Source organism: Mustela nivalis, assembly GCF_964662115.1.
Source record: "Mustela nivalis genome assembly, chromosome: X".
Classification (NCBI taxonomy): Eukaryota; Metazoa; Chordata; class Mammalia; order Carnivora; family Mustelidae; genus Mustela; species Mustela nivalis.
Window position 1 is genome coordinate 118237381 of NC_139040.1, and position 15779 is coordinate 118253159.

Sequence of the window (15779 nt, forward strand, 5' to 3'; positions counted from 1 at the left end):
TTTTCCCTTTCCGTTGCATTATTTATTTATTTGTTTGTTTATTTTTGGTTGAAGAAGCTAAGACATTAGCTTGTAGAGTTCCCTGGAGTCTGAATTTTGTTAAGTGCACCTTAGGGTGCCATTTGACATATTCCTGGACCCCTGGATCCCCTGTAAACCGGCAGTAAATCCAGAAACTTGCTTTACAGGGGGTGGCCCATCCTTCAGTCTCAAGGTTCTTGAAGCTTGATTGTCTCTCTTTGTAATGTTAGCAGCTGTTGGTGGCCATGGCCCAGGGCTGGATTACCTTAGAGGTTGCAAGATGTTGATTGTCTCATTTTCTCATTCCTTCTTCATTTGTCAGCCAGAATACTCCATAAAGAGAAATTTCTCCTCATCAACTATTTGGTTATCCTAAGTTCATATGGGTAAGGCAGGAAGAGTTTGATTCTTTCTTTTAATTTACTAGTTCTTAGAAAAGTGAGTTGGTTTCCCAACATTCTCCAAAGGCCATCATTGATTTAAAAAAAATCACAGAGAGGAGAAGGGAGTTGGGGGAAATTGGAAGGGGAGGTGAACTATGAGAGACTATGGACTCTGAAAAACAATCTGAGGGTTTTGAAGGGATGGGGGGTGGGAGGTTGGGGTACCAGGTGGTGGGTATTATAGAGGGCACGGATTGCATGGAGCACTAGGTGTGGTGAAAAAATAATGAATACTGTTAGGCCGAAAATAAATAAAAAATTTAAAAAATCACTATGAAACATACATCATATAACATGTATCGATTTGGAACATCAAACCTATTTGACATGTTTCAGTCCATTGCAGTTATTCTTACTGATACTCATGTTGTTCCATTTGTGGCCAGTGGGAGCCTTTTCTCATTCACTTCTGAATTCTTTTGACATGACTCTCTGTTAGTCTTTGATGGCTTCCTTGCTTTGACAAGACGTTTCTTGTTTTTGACAAGGTGTTTCCGGCTTGTTACCTTTCTGCCCCAGACTCAGAATCAGCCATTTTTATAAGGCTACCTGGCTTGGTTTTTTTTAGTGAAAAATGGTATTTGGAAAGTAAGTACAATTATTTCTGGAAAAAAAATTACACACTACTCTTCTTGGATCATCCTTCTAGAAATCTTTTGATGTGAGGCTGTTGATCCTTCTAGTTTTATTTTTTATTAACCCCATGTTTCAGTTTTGGAAAAGGTTTCAAAAGTATTAAGCCCTAGTCAAGTTTATTGATGTATTATTCTGTTTGTCCAACTTTAAATTGTAATCTTCAAAGGAAAAAAATGTTGGCTTTTTAACTTTACTTGTTTTGTGTTAATCTCTGTCCATAAGCACTCACTAAGAGGTTTTCTGATACTATCACAAAATATTTACAATGTAGTCGATTCAAGAAATGTTCTTTAAGTAGATACTCAAGTAGCAACTTTTAGCTCCAGTTGTGCTTAAAGCTGTTAAAAATGCCAACGCAAAAGAGAGTTATAATGTCGACTCGGCATTGCTATCTTTTGTCACCGGTGCAACACCGTGAAACCGTCAAGTGCACCATTGCTAATAACGGCCAAGGTTCTGGTGTTGTAGGCGTTCTAGGCTTTCTTTCCAGAGTGGATGTTGGGGAGCTCCGAGTAGTTATACTTACAACGGTTTGAAATTCCAGACCGCTTGGAAGAGCTGTTGCTGTGCCATTACATTCCACCTTCAGCCCTGTGCGTTTCTCTCAGACCCAGTCTACTTGGATTCTCAGCTTCTCATTAAAAAAAAAAAAAAAAAAAAATTATCCTCACAGGTTTCTCTCTACTCAGCAACAGGCACTGCTTGAGCGCCTGATGCGGCCAAACAGTCGGCTCAGCACTTGAGGGCGGAAGCGTTGGGTAATGTGACTCTTCTTTCAGGAGGCCCCCATGCTGCAGTGTTACACTTCCTTCTGCCTTCCGGGGGCTCACACTTTAGGGGGACCATGACACCTGGGGGTGTAAGTGAAGCCTGAAGAGGGGGCACTGAATCTGTCGGGGAAGGCGGTGAAGGTTCCCTGTGGTTTCCTGTCACCTGTCTACTTTCTCCCTTACCAGACAGTGCCTTTCTTACTAACAGAAGGCCAAGCAGTGACTCAGGCCTTGCCCTGGTCAGAGTGACCCCCCCCCGTTTTATTCTGTGGAATTGTTCTTCACTTCCCTCCTTTTGACCCGCTTCCCCTAGTCTTCTAAGCGTTCTTGCCTCTCACAGCTCAGCCCGCTTAGCTGCACTGAAGTCAGCAGAAAGCCTTTTGTCTTTCTTCTTTCATGCCGCATGTCCACCTCTAGAGCCACACTCCACCCCCACTGCCCCCACACTGTCCTTAAGAAAAGCCAGAGCTGTATTCTGTAATAGTCCTCACAAAGTATCTGGTCCAAAGGGCCCTTAGAATTCATTTTTAATAAAAGTTTAAGCAAATATTTTGATATGTTACCCATAACCGAATGTGTTTCATGAAGTGTCTGTTGAATAAAACTGGTTCATGACATGAGTGGGTGTCAGGGGAGAAGCAGTGTTTTCTAATCATTTTACTTTATATGCTCTCTAATTAAATTAACACATAGTATAAGCAGATGTTTGGCTGTGCTTCCTTTTTAAAGTGTGGTTGGCCCCAAACCTTTTAGATCTTCTTACTGAGGAAAATAAGGGATCATCTTCTAACCAGGTACCTGTCTCCAGGTCTTTCCTTTGGATCTGAGAACCAGGCTGTTACTATAAAGTCCGGAAGCAGTGCTTATCTATTTATCCGCAAGCCATTTTGTTACTTAGAACTCAAGTATTTATTAGGTAAAGCAACATTCGTGTACTTGCTTTCTTCTATTGAAAAAAATGTTATGTTTTCTTTAAGTGGATAAACTGTTTTGACTTAATTAACTTTTTATTAACCTGGTTTTCTAAGGTGCAGTTTATTTTCTCCTCCAGGATTGTTGTACAGAACCATTCTCTCTACAGGCTTATCAACCATTATCAATTGTCTTGCTTCTTTGCTAGTTTTTTTTTAACCTGCAAAATCATCTGCACACATTCTCTATGCTTTCTTTTTTAATTTAAAAACATATTTTCAGGGTACCTGGGTGGCTCAGTCATTAAGTGTCTCCCTTCGGCTTAGGTCATGATCTTGGGGTCCTGGGATCAAGCCCCGCGTCAGGCTCCCTGCACGGCGGGGAGCCTGCTTCTCCCTCTGCCGCTCCCCCTGCTTATGCTCTCTCTGTTTTTTCTCTCTCTCAAATGAATAGATAAAAATCTTACAAACAAACAAACAAACATCTTTTTCAGGCCGAGTTATTCTTCACTGGCCTGTTGAAGGCACGTTCTTAACAGAGCTGTGCATGAAGTGTGCAGTTGGGAAGTGTTTAATAACTCCTTGTTTCTGGCTCCCTGTGTGAGGTCTGGTGAGGCCAAGGTTTCCAAATGTAGGCTGTGAGGGACTCGCCCCCCAGCCTTTGCGAAACTTCTGGATGAGGGAGCGGGCAGCCCAGCCACCGCCCGCATCACATTCCCATCTCTGCCTGGGCCCTTCTGCTATGTGGCGGGGGAGGGGGGACAGGACGGCAGAGGTGGGGATGGAGTCGAGGCTGATCACAGTGGCACTTGGGAGGCTTGGACCAGTGGGCCATAACCTGTTTTGTGACTAACTAGTCACATTGGTTTTTTACTTTCTCTTGTTTAGAGTCCAACAAGTGCGCTCCCGTTGGTCATGGCATTTCATGGCGCTGAGTAGTAAGCTGTGGTTTGGAGGAATACTTTCTCAGGCTGTGCACTCACTAACCCACATTTATGGAGTATCTATTCTGTGTCAGATGCCCAGTGAGGGGGAAGAGATGCTTACATCTGCCCTTCAAGGCCTCCTAGTCCAGGGAGCAGAGAGGAGGACCCTTGTGGGGAACCTTTCAGCATGCATGATACGAGCCCATAAGGCTAGTGGCTGCGGAGTGGTTTACAGAGTGTTTACGGAGTGGTTTATGGAGCAGCTTTTGCATGCAGGAGTTTACACACACTGTCCCTCATTGTTGCAACAACCCAAATGGGTCTATTACCTCCCGGTTTCAAGCACAGAGCCGGTGAACTCAAGTGAGTTGTGTGGCCACTTTCGCACAGCTAGCTCGGATCTACGCCAGAACTCATTCCAAGGCCTTTTAGGCATCAGGGCCTGTGTTCTTTCTCCCACAGCTCACATGTTTTGTGAAGATGCTTAAAGAGGCAGCACACATTGAGAGCTGGGCCTGGAGACCAGCCTTATGTGCAGTGTCACAGGAATGTCCTTAGTGCCATGGGAAGTGTTCAGCCACAGGCCTTCTTTCCTCTCTCACAGCCAGCTGCTGCTTTTTCTTTTCTCAGGATGGCTCTCATTCTCCCTTCCCTGCTGAGGCCCAGCTCTTACGAGCTGCTGCTGGGCCCCTGCAGATGTCATTTAACTCTGCGGGAGGCCATCCCTGCAAACGGTACCTGGGGATAGAGTTCAGTGACTCTTTCTTCCTTGGACTCTGTGTTCTGTGCCTGTCTTCCTTGGGGAAGCTCATGTTCAGTTTTTAACAGTTTCAGGCCTTGGGAATGACCCTTTTTTGGCCCCTGAATGGTCTCCTTAGTGTTGTGTTTTTGAAGATGCCAGAGGAGAATGTGCTGATGTGGAGGTCAGCTTTGTTGGACTTGGAGGTCCTCACAGTGCTGGTGGCCCTGACCTAGGAAGTTTGGGTCCCTGAACCTTCAGCCTTGACACTACCAGGAGAGCATGGGATGGTGAGAACTGAGCCGTGGACAGTCTTGTGTAGGGAAGAGTCTGTTGTTCAAAAAGTTGACCTACAAGTGTATCTGTTAAGTTCCTCTGGTTGCAAGCAGTGGAAACCAACTCACTTTCAATCGTGATAGGGAAGAGGATTTACTGGAGGGCTACTGGCTGGTTTGTAGGATGGAAGAAAAGATGGCAGCCAGGCAGTCCCAGAGATCCCTACCTCTTTTGGGAGTCCTGCTGGGGGATCTGCTCTAGCCACATCCAGTCTTTGTCATACCCATCTACTGTTGTGAGACCTAGTTGATCCTGTGCTGGCAGAGGTGGGATATTTTCATGGGCAGTCCCATCAAACTGTGTCTTACAGGAGAGAGGAGGGTCCCCCAGATGGATTTACCTTCTGAATGGGGATTGGTCTCTCCCTGGGATACAAAGGCAGTCAACCACCTCGATCAGTGATAGCTACGATCATAAATTCCAAAATATACATCACATAGTCTTTTTAATTTTTAAAAGCTATATTGAGGTATTAAATTCTACCCATTTTAAGTGTTCAGATAGATGATTTTAGTAAATTTATAGCATTGTGAAACCCTTACCACAATTTAATTTTAGCACGTTTCCGTCACCCCAGTAAGATCTCTTGTATTTGTCTGTGGTCACTCCCTGGCCTAAGCAAGCACTGATCTTACCATCTCATTAGATTTGAACATAGATTCTTGTATGTTCTTTTTTTTTTTTCTTAAAGATTTCATTTATCTACCTGACAGAGAGAGAGAGCGAGAGAGCGAGCACACAAGTAGAGCAGTAGACAGGGGGAGGGGGAGAAGCTGGCTCTCCACTGAGCAAGGAGCCAAATGTGGGACTTAATTCCAGGACTTTGGGATCATGACGGGAGCCAAAGGCAGAGGCTTAACCAACTGAGCCCCCCAGGTGCCCCAGGCTCTTGTATATTCTTGACTGGTGTAAATTTTTCTGGGTATTCTGGGAACTATGCTGTATATGAAAGGAAAAATACCCCTGTTGTCGTGGATGTCTGTATCTCTCTTGTCTCACTTTTCCTCCTTTTCACTTTATATCTTCTCTTCTCTCACCGGGACTATGATATGGGAGAGTTTAGTCCCAGCCTTGACGCTGCCATGATTTAGCTCTCACCCCCTTTGTGCCTCAGTCATGGAAACTTCCAAGCCTTAATTCCTCATCTGTAAAATTAAGAAAAGGATTTGACAAGATGGTAATTAATGTTCTTTCTATCTCTAATGATCAGGAATCATGATCTTTCTCGGTGAAATCTTTTTTGGCAAATAATTACTTCTTGATTTTGTATGCTTTCCTCAATCAGACAACTGGAACAAAACAAAAAATTATTCTTTAAGATTCACAAGTGAAATGATTCTCTTTCTTTTTTATTGAGATGTAATTGACATGTAACAGTTTCAGGTGCACAATGTAATGATTTGATATTTGTATATATTTGAAAAAGATAACACAGTAAGTCTAGTTACCATCCATCACTGCACATAATTTTTTTTCTTGTGATGAGAAATTTTTAAGAGTTACTCTCAGCAACTTTGATACATGCAGTAATGTATTATTGACTATGGTCACCATACTCTACATTATATCCCCATGACTTATTTATTTTATAACTGGAAGTTTGTACGTTTTGACCCTTTTCCCCCATTTCATGTCCCCCTCAACCACTGCCAAACCCTGCCTTTGTCAAGGGCCAACCTGCTCTCTTTATCTATGAGCTTTTCTCCTTCCTGTTTTTTTTAAGAGTCCACATATAAATGAGATCATACAATAATTATCTTTCTTTGTCTCTTTCTTTCACTTAGTGTAATGCCCTCAGGGTCCATCCATGTTTTTGCAAATAGAAAGATTCCATTCTTTTTTATGTCTGAATATTATGCCGTTATGTATGTGTGCCATATCTATTCATCTGTTGATGGACACTTGGCCTGCTTCCATATCATGGCTCTTGTAAATAATGCAAGAGTGAGCATAGGGGTGTAGATATCTTTTCATGTAAGTGTTTTCATTTTCTTCAGATACATGCCCAGGAGTGGGATGGCTGGGTCACATGGTAGTTCTATTTTTAGTATTTGGAGGGACCTTCATACTGCTTTCCATAGCAGCTGTACCATCACTGGTGCACGAGGGTTCCCTTTTCTCCACATCCTCACCAACACTTGTTATGTCTTGTCTTTTTGATGATAGCCATTCTGACAGGTGTGAAGTGATATCTCGTTGTGGTTTTATTTGCATTTCTGCAATGATGAGTGATGTTGAGAACCTTTTTATGTACCTGTTGGCCATCTGTAGGTCTTCTTTGGAAAATTGTCTGTTTGGATCCTCTGCCTGTTTTCTAGTCAGATTGTGTGTGTGTGGTTTTTGTTCATTTTGTTTTATTTTTTTGTTTTGCTGTTGAGTTGTATGAATTATTTATATATCTTGGATATTAACTCCTTATTAGATATATGATTTGTAAAGATTTTCTCCCATTCAGTAGGTTGCCTTTTCATTTCGTTGATGGTTTTCTTTGCTGCATATACAGCTGAAATTATTTATTTATTTTTAAAAGATTTTATTTATTTACATGAGAGAGAGAGAGAGAGAGAGAGAATGGGGGGGAGGGGCAGAGGGAGAGGGAGAGAGAATCTTGAGCAGACTCTCTGCTAAGTGCAGAGCCCTGAAGTGGGGCTTGATCTCCTGAGCCCGAGATCATGACCTGAGCTGAAAACAAAGAGTTTGTATGCTCCAGTGACTGAACTACCCAGGCGCCCGCATCTGAAATTTCTACTGTTTAAGACTGCATGAGAGGTTTGTGGCATCATCTGTGTATGAGTGTGCGTGTGTGTATATGAAATTATTTCCTAAATATATTTAGAAATTATAATTTATATATATATATATATATATTTATATATATATATACACACACACACACACACACATACATATGTGGGAAATTATTTGGAGAACTTTCATTCTCCTTCATGCTCTTTGGTTTATTCAAATACTTTTGAGCTAGACATGATGCTAGGCAAGGGAGGTAGAAACCTGCAAAAGGTAATGGCTCTTCCCAGACGGAGCTTGCAGTCTGACTGGGCTGAGCCATCATGAACTTGTGGTGTGCTAAGTGGTGCCAGGAGACAGGAAGTTCAGTGCACAGAGGTGGGGAGGGGCCAGGTCACGGAGTGGGGCCTCTGAAATGCCGCCGTGAGAAGTTTGCTGTGAGAAGGTACTCGGCAGCTGGCTTAGCCAACTGACAGTCGAAAAGCAGCCATTTCATCGCTGTGGGGAGGACACCTTCCAGGGAGTCTGAAGGCAGAGATCTGGGTGGTTCACATGTTTTACATGTTCAAGGAGACCTCTTATCTTGTCCAGCTCTGTCTGGACACAAGGGTTAACCATAGCTGGGGCTTTGCAGCCGTGCAGCAAACGTGTGGAGGCTGGCTTTGGCACAGAGGGCAGCTGGAGGGTAGTCATTTTCTGACAGGGAGATGTTCTACAGTTTTGTAATTTATGCTGTCTTTAAGTATGCGATTTTGTTTACTGTTGCCCTAATTACACCTCTGATTTATTTTATTTAGCTTAGTGTTTTAATTTTGTGCTCATGCCCACTGGTGGTTTCCCAAAGGGTACCATTAACAAAAATCACAGGTAATGTTTTTTCATTCCTGCAGCTCCCTGAAGCTTCCTGAAGCCAAGGAAATGTGTTTCGGGGACGCAGACTTTCTTATTCACTTTCTTGTGAATATTTTGACTATGTTTATGAAATGTGAGGTCTTGATTTCCTGTCTGCCAAGTATTATCCTAAATTATCTTTGTCCAATGAAACTATACTACTAGGCCGCCTATGTAATTTTAAATGTCCCAGTAGCCACGTCCATAGATAAAAAGAAACAAGCAAAATTAATTTGAATAATATATTTAACCCCCATACATAAATACCATTTCGACATGCAGTCAATCTAAATTTATGATATTTTACGTTCTTTTTCTCCCAATAAGTCTTTGCCACCTGCTTTGTATTTCATAACCCATCTCAACCAACTCGGACTAGTGACACTTTGGGTACCCAGTCGCCAAATATGGCAGGTAATACTGTAGTGGACAGACAAAGTCCAGAACCTTTCAGAGGCTTACAGACGACACAGGACAGAACATTTCAAGTGGGTAGGAGAGACCCCGCTTCATGATTTATGAAGTCTTAAGAAAACCATACATAGGTTTCCTCCTCTTCGAGCAACCTGTTACATAAAAATTCATCTCGGCAGGAAAGATAAAGCAGGAAGTGATTATTCATGTTACAAAAGAATTAACCACAGTATTCTTTAAATAGCGAGCTCCCTTAGTGCACTGAAGAATCTGAATCAATTTGCAAAAATGTGATTGACGCTTGGCATTTTGGTACCAACTTGGTTGGGCAGAGAAGTACCTGCCATTATGAAGTGCAAGCCGAGCACTTCGGTGTATCATGGCTGACTGAGCACCTACTACGTGTCATGGCTGTTCACAGAAGAGCAAGACCAGAAGTAACCACTGGGGGTGATCTATACCCGGAAGGCCTTTAGAGGCTCCCTGGGACCGTGAGATGCGTGTGCAGCCATCACCATAAGAAACTGCCTTGAGGCCAGGGCCCAGGGAGGACTGGGGGCTGGAGGAGTCTGGAAGGTCGTAGGAGGTCTACGGCCATACCACCCTGAACGTGCCCAATCTCGTCTGGAAGGTCGTAGGAGGCCGTCAGGGCCCAGCTGGTGCCAGAAGGCAGAGAGAGTGCATATGTGATGACTTAAGTGTCTAGGAGATCAAAACAAGTGTAAATCTGGAAAGACCAGGTCAGTAAGATCTTGGGAAGACTCAAAAATGATGTAGTTATGCTTTATTTATCCCTGAGCCCCTAATTCCTAATCCCCAGGCTTACTTACAGTAAGCATCAATTAAGGTGCGTCGTGGGGCTCATCAAACAAATGAGAGAGACTGAAGCAAACAGGGTGTGTTTCTCATCAGTTTGCAACAGCAGCAGGCAGCTGTTTTCTTCCCAGGAACCCTCTTGAAGCAGATGCCTCTGTCCTTTCCCAGCTTCACTTTGGTGAGGTCCATATACAGAAGGGAGAAGGTGAGATTTGTTCTTTAGGAAAGAAGCAGCAAGATTATATTCTGGGAGTTAATGGGGTTCTGACTCCCCCAAAGTACACAGGATTCAGGTTCAGTATTTAGGTAGACTATTGACTAGATTCCTCCTTACCAGCCTTCCTGTGCTCTGTCTTCCCCAGACAGGTCCATATGTTGCTTCCCCTCACCCCCATTCCACTCACCATAATTTCCTGTTCCTGTCAGACAGACTATGAACTTTTATTTCCAAGCTCTAGTGGGATCAGTGGGGAGCCTAGGTAAGTGTTCCAAGCCTTTTCTTGGTTAAAAAAATACCTATTATTGGGGCACCTGTGTGGCTCAGTGGGTTAAAGCCTCTGCCTTTGGCTCAGGTCATGATCCTGGGGTTCTGGAATCGAGCCCTGCATCGGGCTCTCTGCTCAGCAGGGAGCCTGCTTCCCTTCCTCTCTCTCTGCCTGCCTCTCTGCCTACTTGTGATCTCTGTCAAATAAATAAACAGAATCTTTTAAAAACATACCTATTATTAAAAAAGGAGTTGAGTATTTCCATGTATATATTTATGTATAGATTGTATACATATATTACTGTATTCGTTGAGAAAACCCAAAAGAACCTTCTAAACATTTGTTATTAGGTTTGGGTGGACTTTGGGGAACACAGAAGATTGAGTATTATATGACTTTAGACATTGGTAGGAAATGAAGGCATTTGTCTTCATGGCTCAGGTACATACTTTCAAACGTCTTGCAATTCCAGTAGTTCCATACTATAATCGGGTATTTTACACCTATGTCATTAGTGGAAAACAACCTGTATTGTAAATTGTCTTGATAATTTAGGGTTTTGGTCATCTCCCTGTAAAACCTGGTTAGCCTGTCCTTGTGTTTACCTCCCCATGTAGCTTGCAAAGAGCTCACACCAGGAGCCGAAAGCGGCAGCTCCGCCATTTCCTTGTTTACTCGGTCGCATGTCGGATATTGGCTACACCCCTACTTTCTTTCTTTTTTTAAAGATTTTATTTATTTATTTGGCAGAGAGGGGAAGAGAGCACAAGCAGGGAGAGCAGCAGGTGGAGGAGGAGGGAGAAGCAGGCTCCCCATCAAGCAGGGAGCCCGATGTGGGGCTCAATCCCAGGACCCTGGAATCGTGACCTGAGGTGAAGGCAGACACTTCACTGACTGAGCCATCCAGGTGTCCGCATCACCTACTTTATTAACGTAAATCTTTTCAAGGCTTTCATCCTTTTATTGACAGGTAATAGCCATAAGGAGGCTTTATCAGGAGGCCTCAGGGAACTGCAGGGTTCTCATGGAGCTGAAAGCTGGCTCTGGCTCTCACTGCCATCTCGTGGGGAGCACCGCTGTCCCTCAGGCTGCTTCCTGTCCACAGAGCCCCCTTGACTGCCAGCCCTAGAGGCTGGATGAAGGAACCAGTGTCATTCTATAAATGGAATACTTGAGGAGTTGAATTTTTCTCTTTTAAAAATTAAAATGAAATGATGTTCTAATTTTTTTTTTTTTTTTGGTCAACTAGTCCCTGAAGTGAGCATATCACACTTTAGAGAGCACTGGCTCAGAAAATGGTCTTAACTGCTTTGCTGAGCTTCAGGTTCTTTCATTGGGAAGATGAACATCATAATATTGTGAGGATTAAATGAGATAATGCAGGAAAACGTCGGGCGCAGAAACACTGGTTACTGTAGGCTCCGTTCCAATAGCAGAGCCTCAGTAGATCGCTGTCTATGTCATTTGAAGAAAGTTTTTTTTTTTTTTTTTTTTAAAGATTTTATTTATCGGGCGCCTGGGTGGCTCAGTGGGTTAAACCGCTGCCTTCGGCTCGGGTCATGATCTCAGGGTCCTGGGATCGAGTCCCACATTGGGCTCTCTGCTCAGCAGGTAGCCTGCTTCCTCCTCTCTCTCTCTGCCTACTTGTAATCTCTCTCTGTCAAATAAATAAATAAATCTTAAAAAAAATATTTTATTTATCTATTTGACAGATGGAGATTACAAGTAGGCAGAGAGGCAGACAGAGAGAGAGGGGGAAGCAGACTCCCTCCTGAGCAGAGAGCCCGATGCGGGGCTCAATACCAGGACCCTGAGATCATGACCTGAGCCGAAGGCAGAGGCTTATCCCACTGAGCCACCCAGGCGCCCCATGAAAGTTGTTTTTTAATTGACCTGGTTCTGATTGTTACGACAGTTCATTTGAATTGCTGGTGAGCAAAGCATAAGACAAGAAAGTAGAAGTGTTCTGCCTTTATACTGGTCAGGAACCAGGAAAAATCTGAAAAGGTTGCTTTCTTTATGCTCTTATGCTCCTCCTTTTTGTTGATAAGCAATGAAAAGGGTTTACAATTCACCTTCATCCTGGGCGGATTCATGACGCAAAGTCAGCCAGCTAATTTTGGAATGGAAAAATGATCCACACGAGGACATTTCATGTTAGGGTGCCTTTGAACCGGCTGGGCTGGCTGACACGAATGGACAGGGTGAGCGTGCTAGTCTGGATAGCCAGGGTCTTCCGATGCGGAACCACTTTGGGAATTCATCCCTAAGGATATGCAAAACCCATGTGATGAGGGGCCTAGTCACCTACCAGCCATTTTCCTGGAAACCTTGCCCCATTGGACTGAAATTTCAAAAGTCGTGTGTGCTTTTTTGTCTCCTACTGGAGAGATCTTTGGCAAACCCAAGACTACTAAGGTTTTCTTCTGTGCTTTCTTATGAAGATTTTATAGTTTTAGTTCTTAAATGGAGGTCTGTGATCTATTCTGAGTTCATTTTTGTATGTGTGCTTTATGCAGGGTTCATGTAAAACCTTTCCTCTTCCATTTCTGTAATCCCTAAATGGCTAATTTACTACTTGAGGGTTCACCTAATTTTTGCTACCCTTCTACTTGTTCATTTGCCATTCTTTCATTCATATTGACCCGCAAATATAGAAGGAAAAGGACAGGAGGTTTATTGGTTGAGGTGTGTGTGAAGCGAGACCCAAAGTGTAGATGAATCGCACGGTCCATTTATGGAAAGTTGCCATGCTCAGGATCGCTTAGCTCCGCTAACGTGCATGTGTACTGTGTCAACAAGAAGACCCATCTGTGTTACCTGTTGCCTCCACCTATGACCAGGTGTAAAACATTACCCAGACCGGGAGAATGCTTTAAAATGGTGTTGCTGCCTGAGGGGCGTCTGGCTGGCTCAGTCAGCTGACCGTCTGCCTTCAACTCAGGTCATGATCCTGAGGTCCTGGGATCGAGCCCCCATGTCTGTGTCCCCGCTCGGCAGGGAGTCTTCTGAAGATTCTCTCTTTCTGCCTCTCCCCACTGCTTGCGCGCTTGTTCTCCCCCTCTCTCTCTCTCTCTCAAATAAATAAATAAAATCTTTGAAAAATATATGGTGTTGCTGCCTGAGAGAGGCCTTCTGTGGAGAGGGCAGTTGTGCACGTAGACATAAGAAGTCCGAGACATCAGCGTGGCCAGCGGGGCCCTCCGTGTCAGCTGTCATTATACATGCCGTGGCTGAGAGAGGGGCATCATCTCTGTAGAGTGGTGGTTATTATCACCCACATTTTACATGCCTGAGGCCCAGAGAAGTTACCATCACACAGTTAGTCTTGGCAGGGGTGGGGACACCTCAGTACCAAATCTGTATCTGTTACTGCCTTCCCTGTGCTTGGAGAAGTGATGCCGCGTTCCCTCTGGGAGTACACACGTTGTTGGCCTTCTGCCGTTGTGTGATTTCCCCTCTGAAGCTCTTGCTGGCCCTGAAACCGGTAGGCCACTCTGACTGTGCCTGACCACGGATCTATGCTTTGTGGTTTCTGTGCGACAGGCCTCAGGTTAACCAAAATCAGGTTGCTGTGTGGGGCCCTGTTACTTTAAGTATTGGTAGAGGGGAACTCCCTCTAATATGACTGCTGATCTCCCAGGGTTGGTGGGCCTCAGACTTCTGCAGCCTTTCATCTAAACTGTCCTTTTTTCTGTCCCTGTTCCTTCCAGTGGAGGCCATAGTGGAGTTTGACTACCAGGCCCAGCACGACGATGAGCTGACGATCAGCGTGGGTGAAATCATCACCAACATCAGGAAGGAGGATGGAGGCTGGTGGGAGGGACAGATCAACGGCAGGAGAGGTTTGTTCCCTGACAACTTTGTAAGAGTGAGTACAACGTGAAACCCTTTTCCTGTCTCCTGAGTGGGTTCTACTGACCAAAGATTTGGGGGCACATCAGGGATTTCGTGGGCTTTCCTAGGGAATGAGTTGGCAGTTTGACCTCTTGTGGCTATCAAGAAGAGCGTGTAGGAAAAAAAAAAAAGCCCTGGCAGCTCAGCTCAAAAAAAAAAAAAAAAAAAAAAAAGAGAAGAAGAGCATGTAGAGCTTTGCACCAACTATCTAGGGACCGACCCATTTTGAACTTGTTTTCTTAATGCCCAGAATGTTCTCTTTTTAAAGTACATCACTTAAAAAATACTGGAAAAATATAAAGCTTGTTAAATTGTTTTTATTTATGTACTCGTTCGCTTGCTTTGATGTTTTAAAGGAATTTTACCCTTTTCCATTCAAAATGAGATGAAAGTGGTTTTGACTATTTAAGTCAAGTAGTAATCAAACTAAATGTAGAATTTCAGTTATGCTATGTTTTCAACCTTTATATTCACATCACTTTTTTTTATGAGAACTCTATTTAATTTTCCTTTCCCCTTTGTGACCATGAAGTGTTGCATAAAATCTACTTCTTCAATAAGGTTTGGAAAATTATGCCCTTTGCAGAAGTCATCTAGGGGTTAATTATAAAAATGTAGCCCATTCATGTTAAGAAATTATATACTGCAAGTTGTACATAATTGTTGGAATTGGGTTTAAAAAGGCGGGGGGGCAGGTCACCTCGAGGCTGTTCCATGTGGGAAATACCAAGTAGGTCTAAAAATTTTTTGTACCATGAACTTCCCGTCTAATGCTAGGGAAGCCTGGCTTGTTCGTGGTAGGAAGGCCTGTGCACAAATCCCCAGAGCGTCTGCTGTAGTTTTGGCGGGTAGCAGACCACGCCTAAGACCTGCGGCTGTGGGGAGCAGGTGGTGTGGGGAATGCTGGGCCCAGAGAAGCACGTGCCCTGGGTAGAGAGCCTCAGGGGCTGCATGGGAGGGTTTTATGAAAAGGGATTGATGATGAGAAACAGTGCCCAACCCCTGAGCCCGTATCCCGCCCCCCAGTCTAGAACAAATAGGAACTCAGCTCAGTGTCTTTTTTTAGGATTTTGCCTCAGAGTGATCCTGCTAACATTTCTTTAGTTCATTTTGTTGTTGTGCAGAGGGCTGGGGGAAGTTTTGTTGGTAACGTGCTGATAACCTTACTTTCTGTAAGTAGTTGTGGGAATAAAAACTTTTTTTTTCTTGGACTACAGTTGAACCTAGCAGCTCTCTCCCCTTTTAAGAGTAGGAAAGCATTACGTCTGGGCTACCACAGATTGGCTGTTGAATTGATGTATAAATGGGGAATTATTTTGCCCTTCCAAACAAAATCCCCAATTTTGGGACAAGGACTATCCTTGAAGTTGTGCAAATTCCGATGGGGAAGGAGGGTTTGTCCAGATAAAAGGGAGAAAGTTTGGTGTAAAGGTAGAGGAGAAAGAAGTTGAGAGAGGAGGACCACGGGCCAGAGAAAGGAAGGTCTGGGAGAGAGAGAAGAGGACCCTGGGAAGGAGGTGAGGGCTGTGGGAGAGAGAGCGGAAGCTCTGGGAAGGAAGGGGGGACTTGGGAGGAGGGAGAATACCCCTGGGAAGGAGAAGGGGCAGCAGTGTTGGCACCAGTTTTGAGGGGAGGCCCTCTTTTGAAAGCCTTATTTTGATGTTCTATAGGCTCGGTGCCCCCTTATTCCTAAACCACACATCCATAGACTCAGAAATCTTCTGAGTTGTACTTTGTTCAGGGCTTAAG

At 44.0% G+C, this 15779-nt stretch overlaps 1 protein-coding gene across 4 annotated transcripts in view; it reads left to right on the forward strand.

Annotated features, from left to right (window-relative positions):
• The window catches only part of SH3KBP1 (SH3 domain containing kinase binding protein 1), a 340208-nt gene that overhangs the window by 39188 nt on the left and 285241 nt on the right, over positions 1–15779 (forward strand). For 2 of the 4 annotated variants that reach the window (XM_082718343.1, XM_082718346.1), the window contains exon 2: positions 13847–14004. In XM_082718343.1, coding sequence (XP_082574469.1) covers positions 13847–14004 — 158 coding nt within the window. The remainder of the gene's footprint in view (positions 1–13846; positions 14005–15779) is intronic. The other 2 variants (XM_082718345.1, XM_082718347.1) reach the window with 1 other exon arrangement.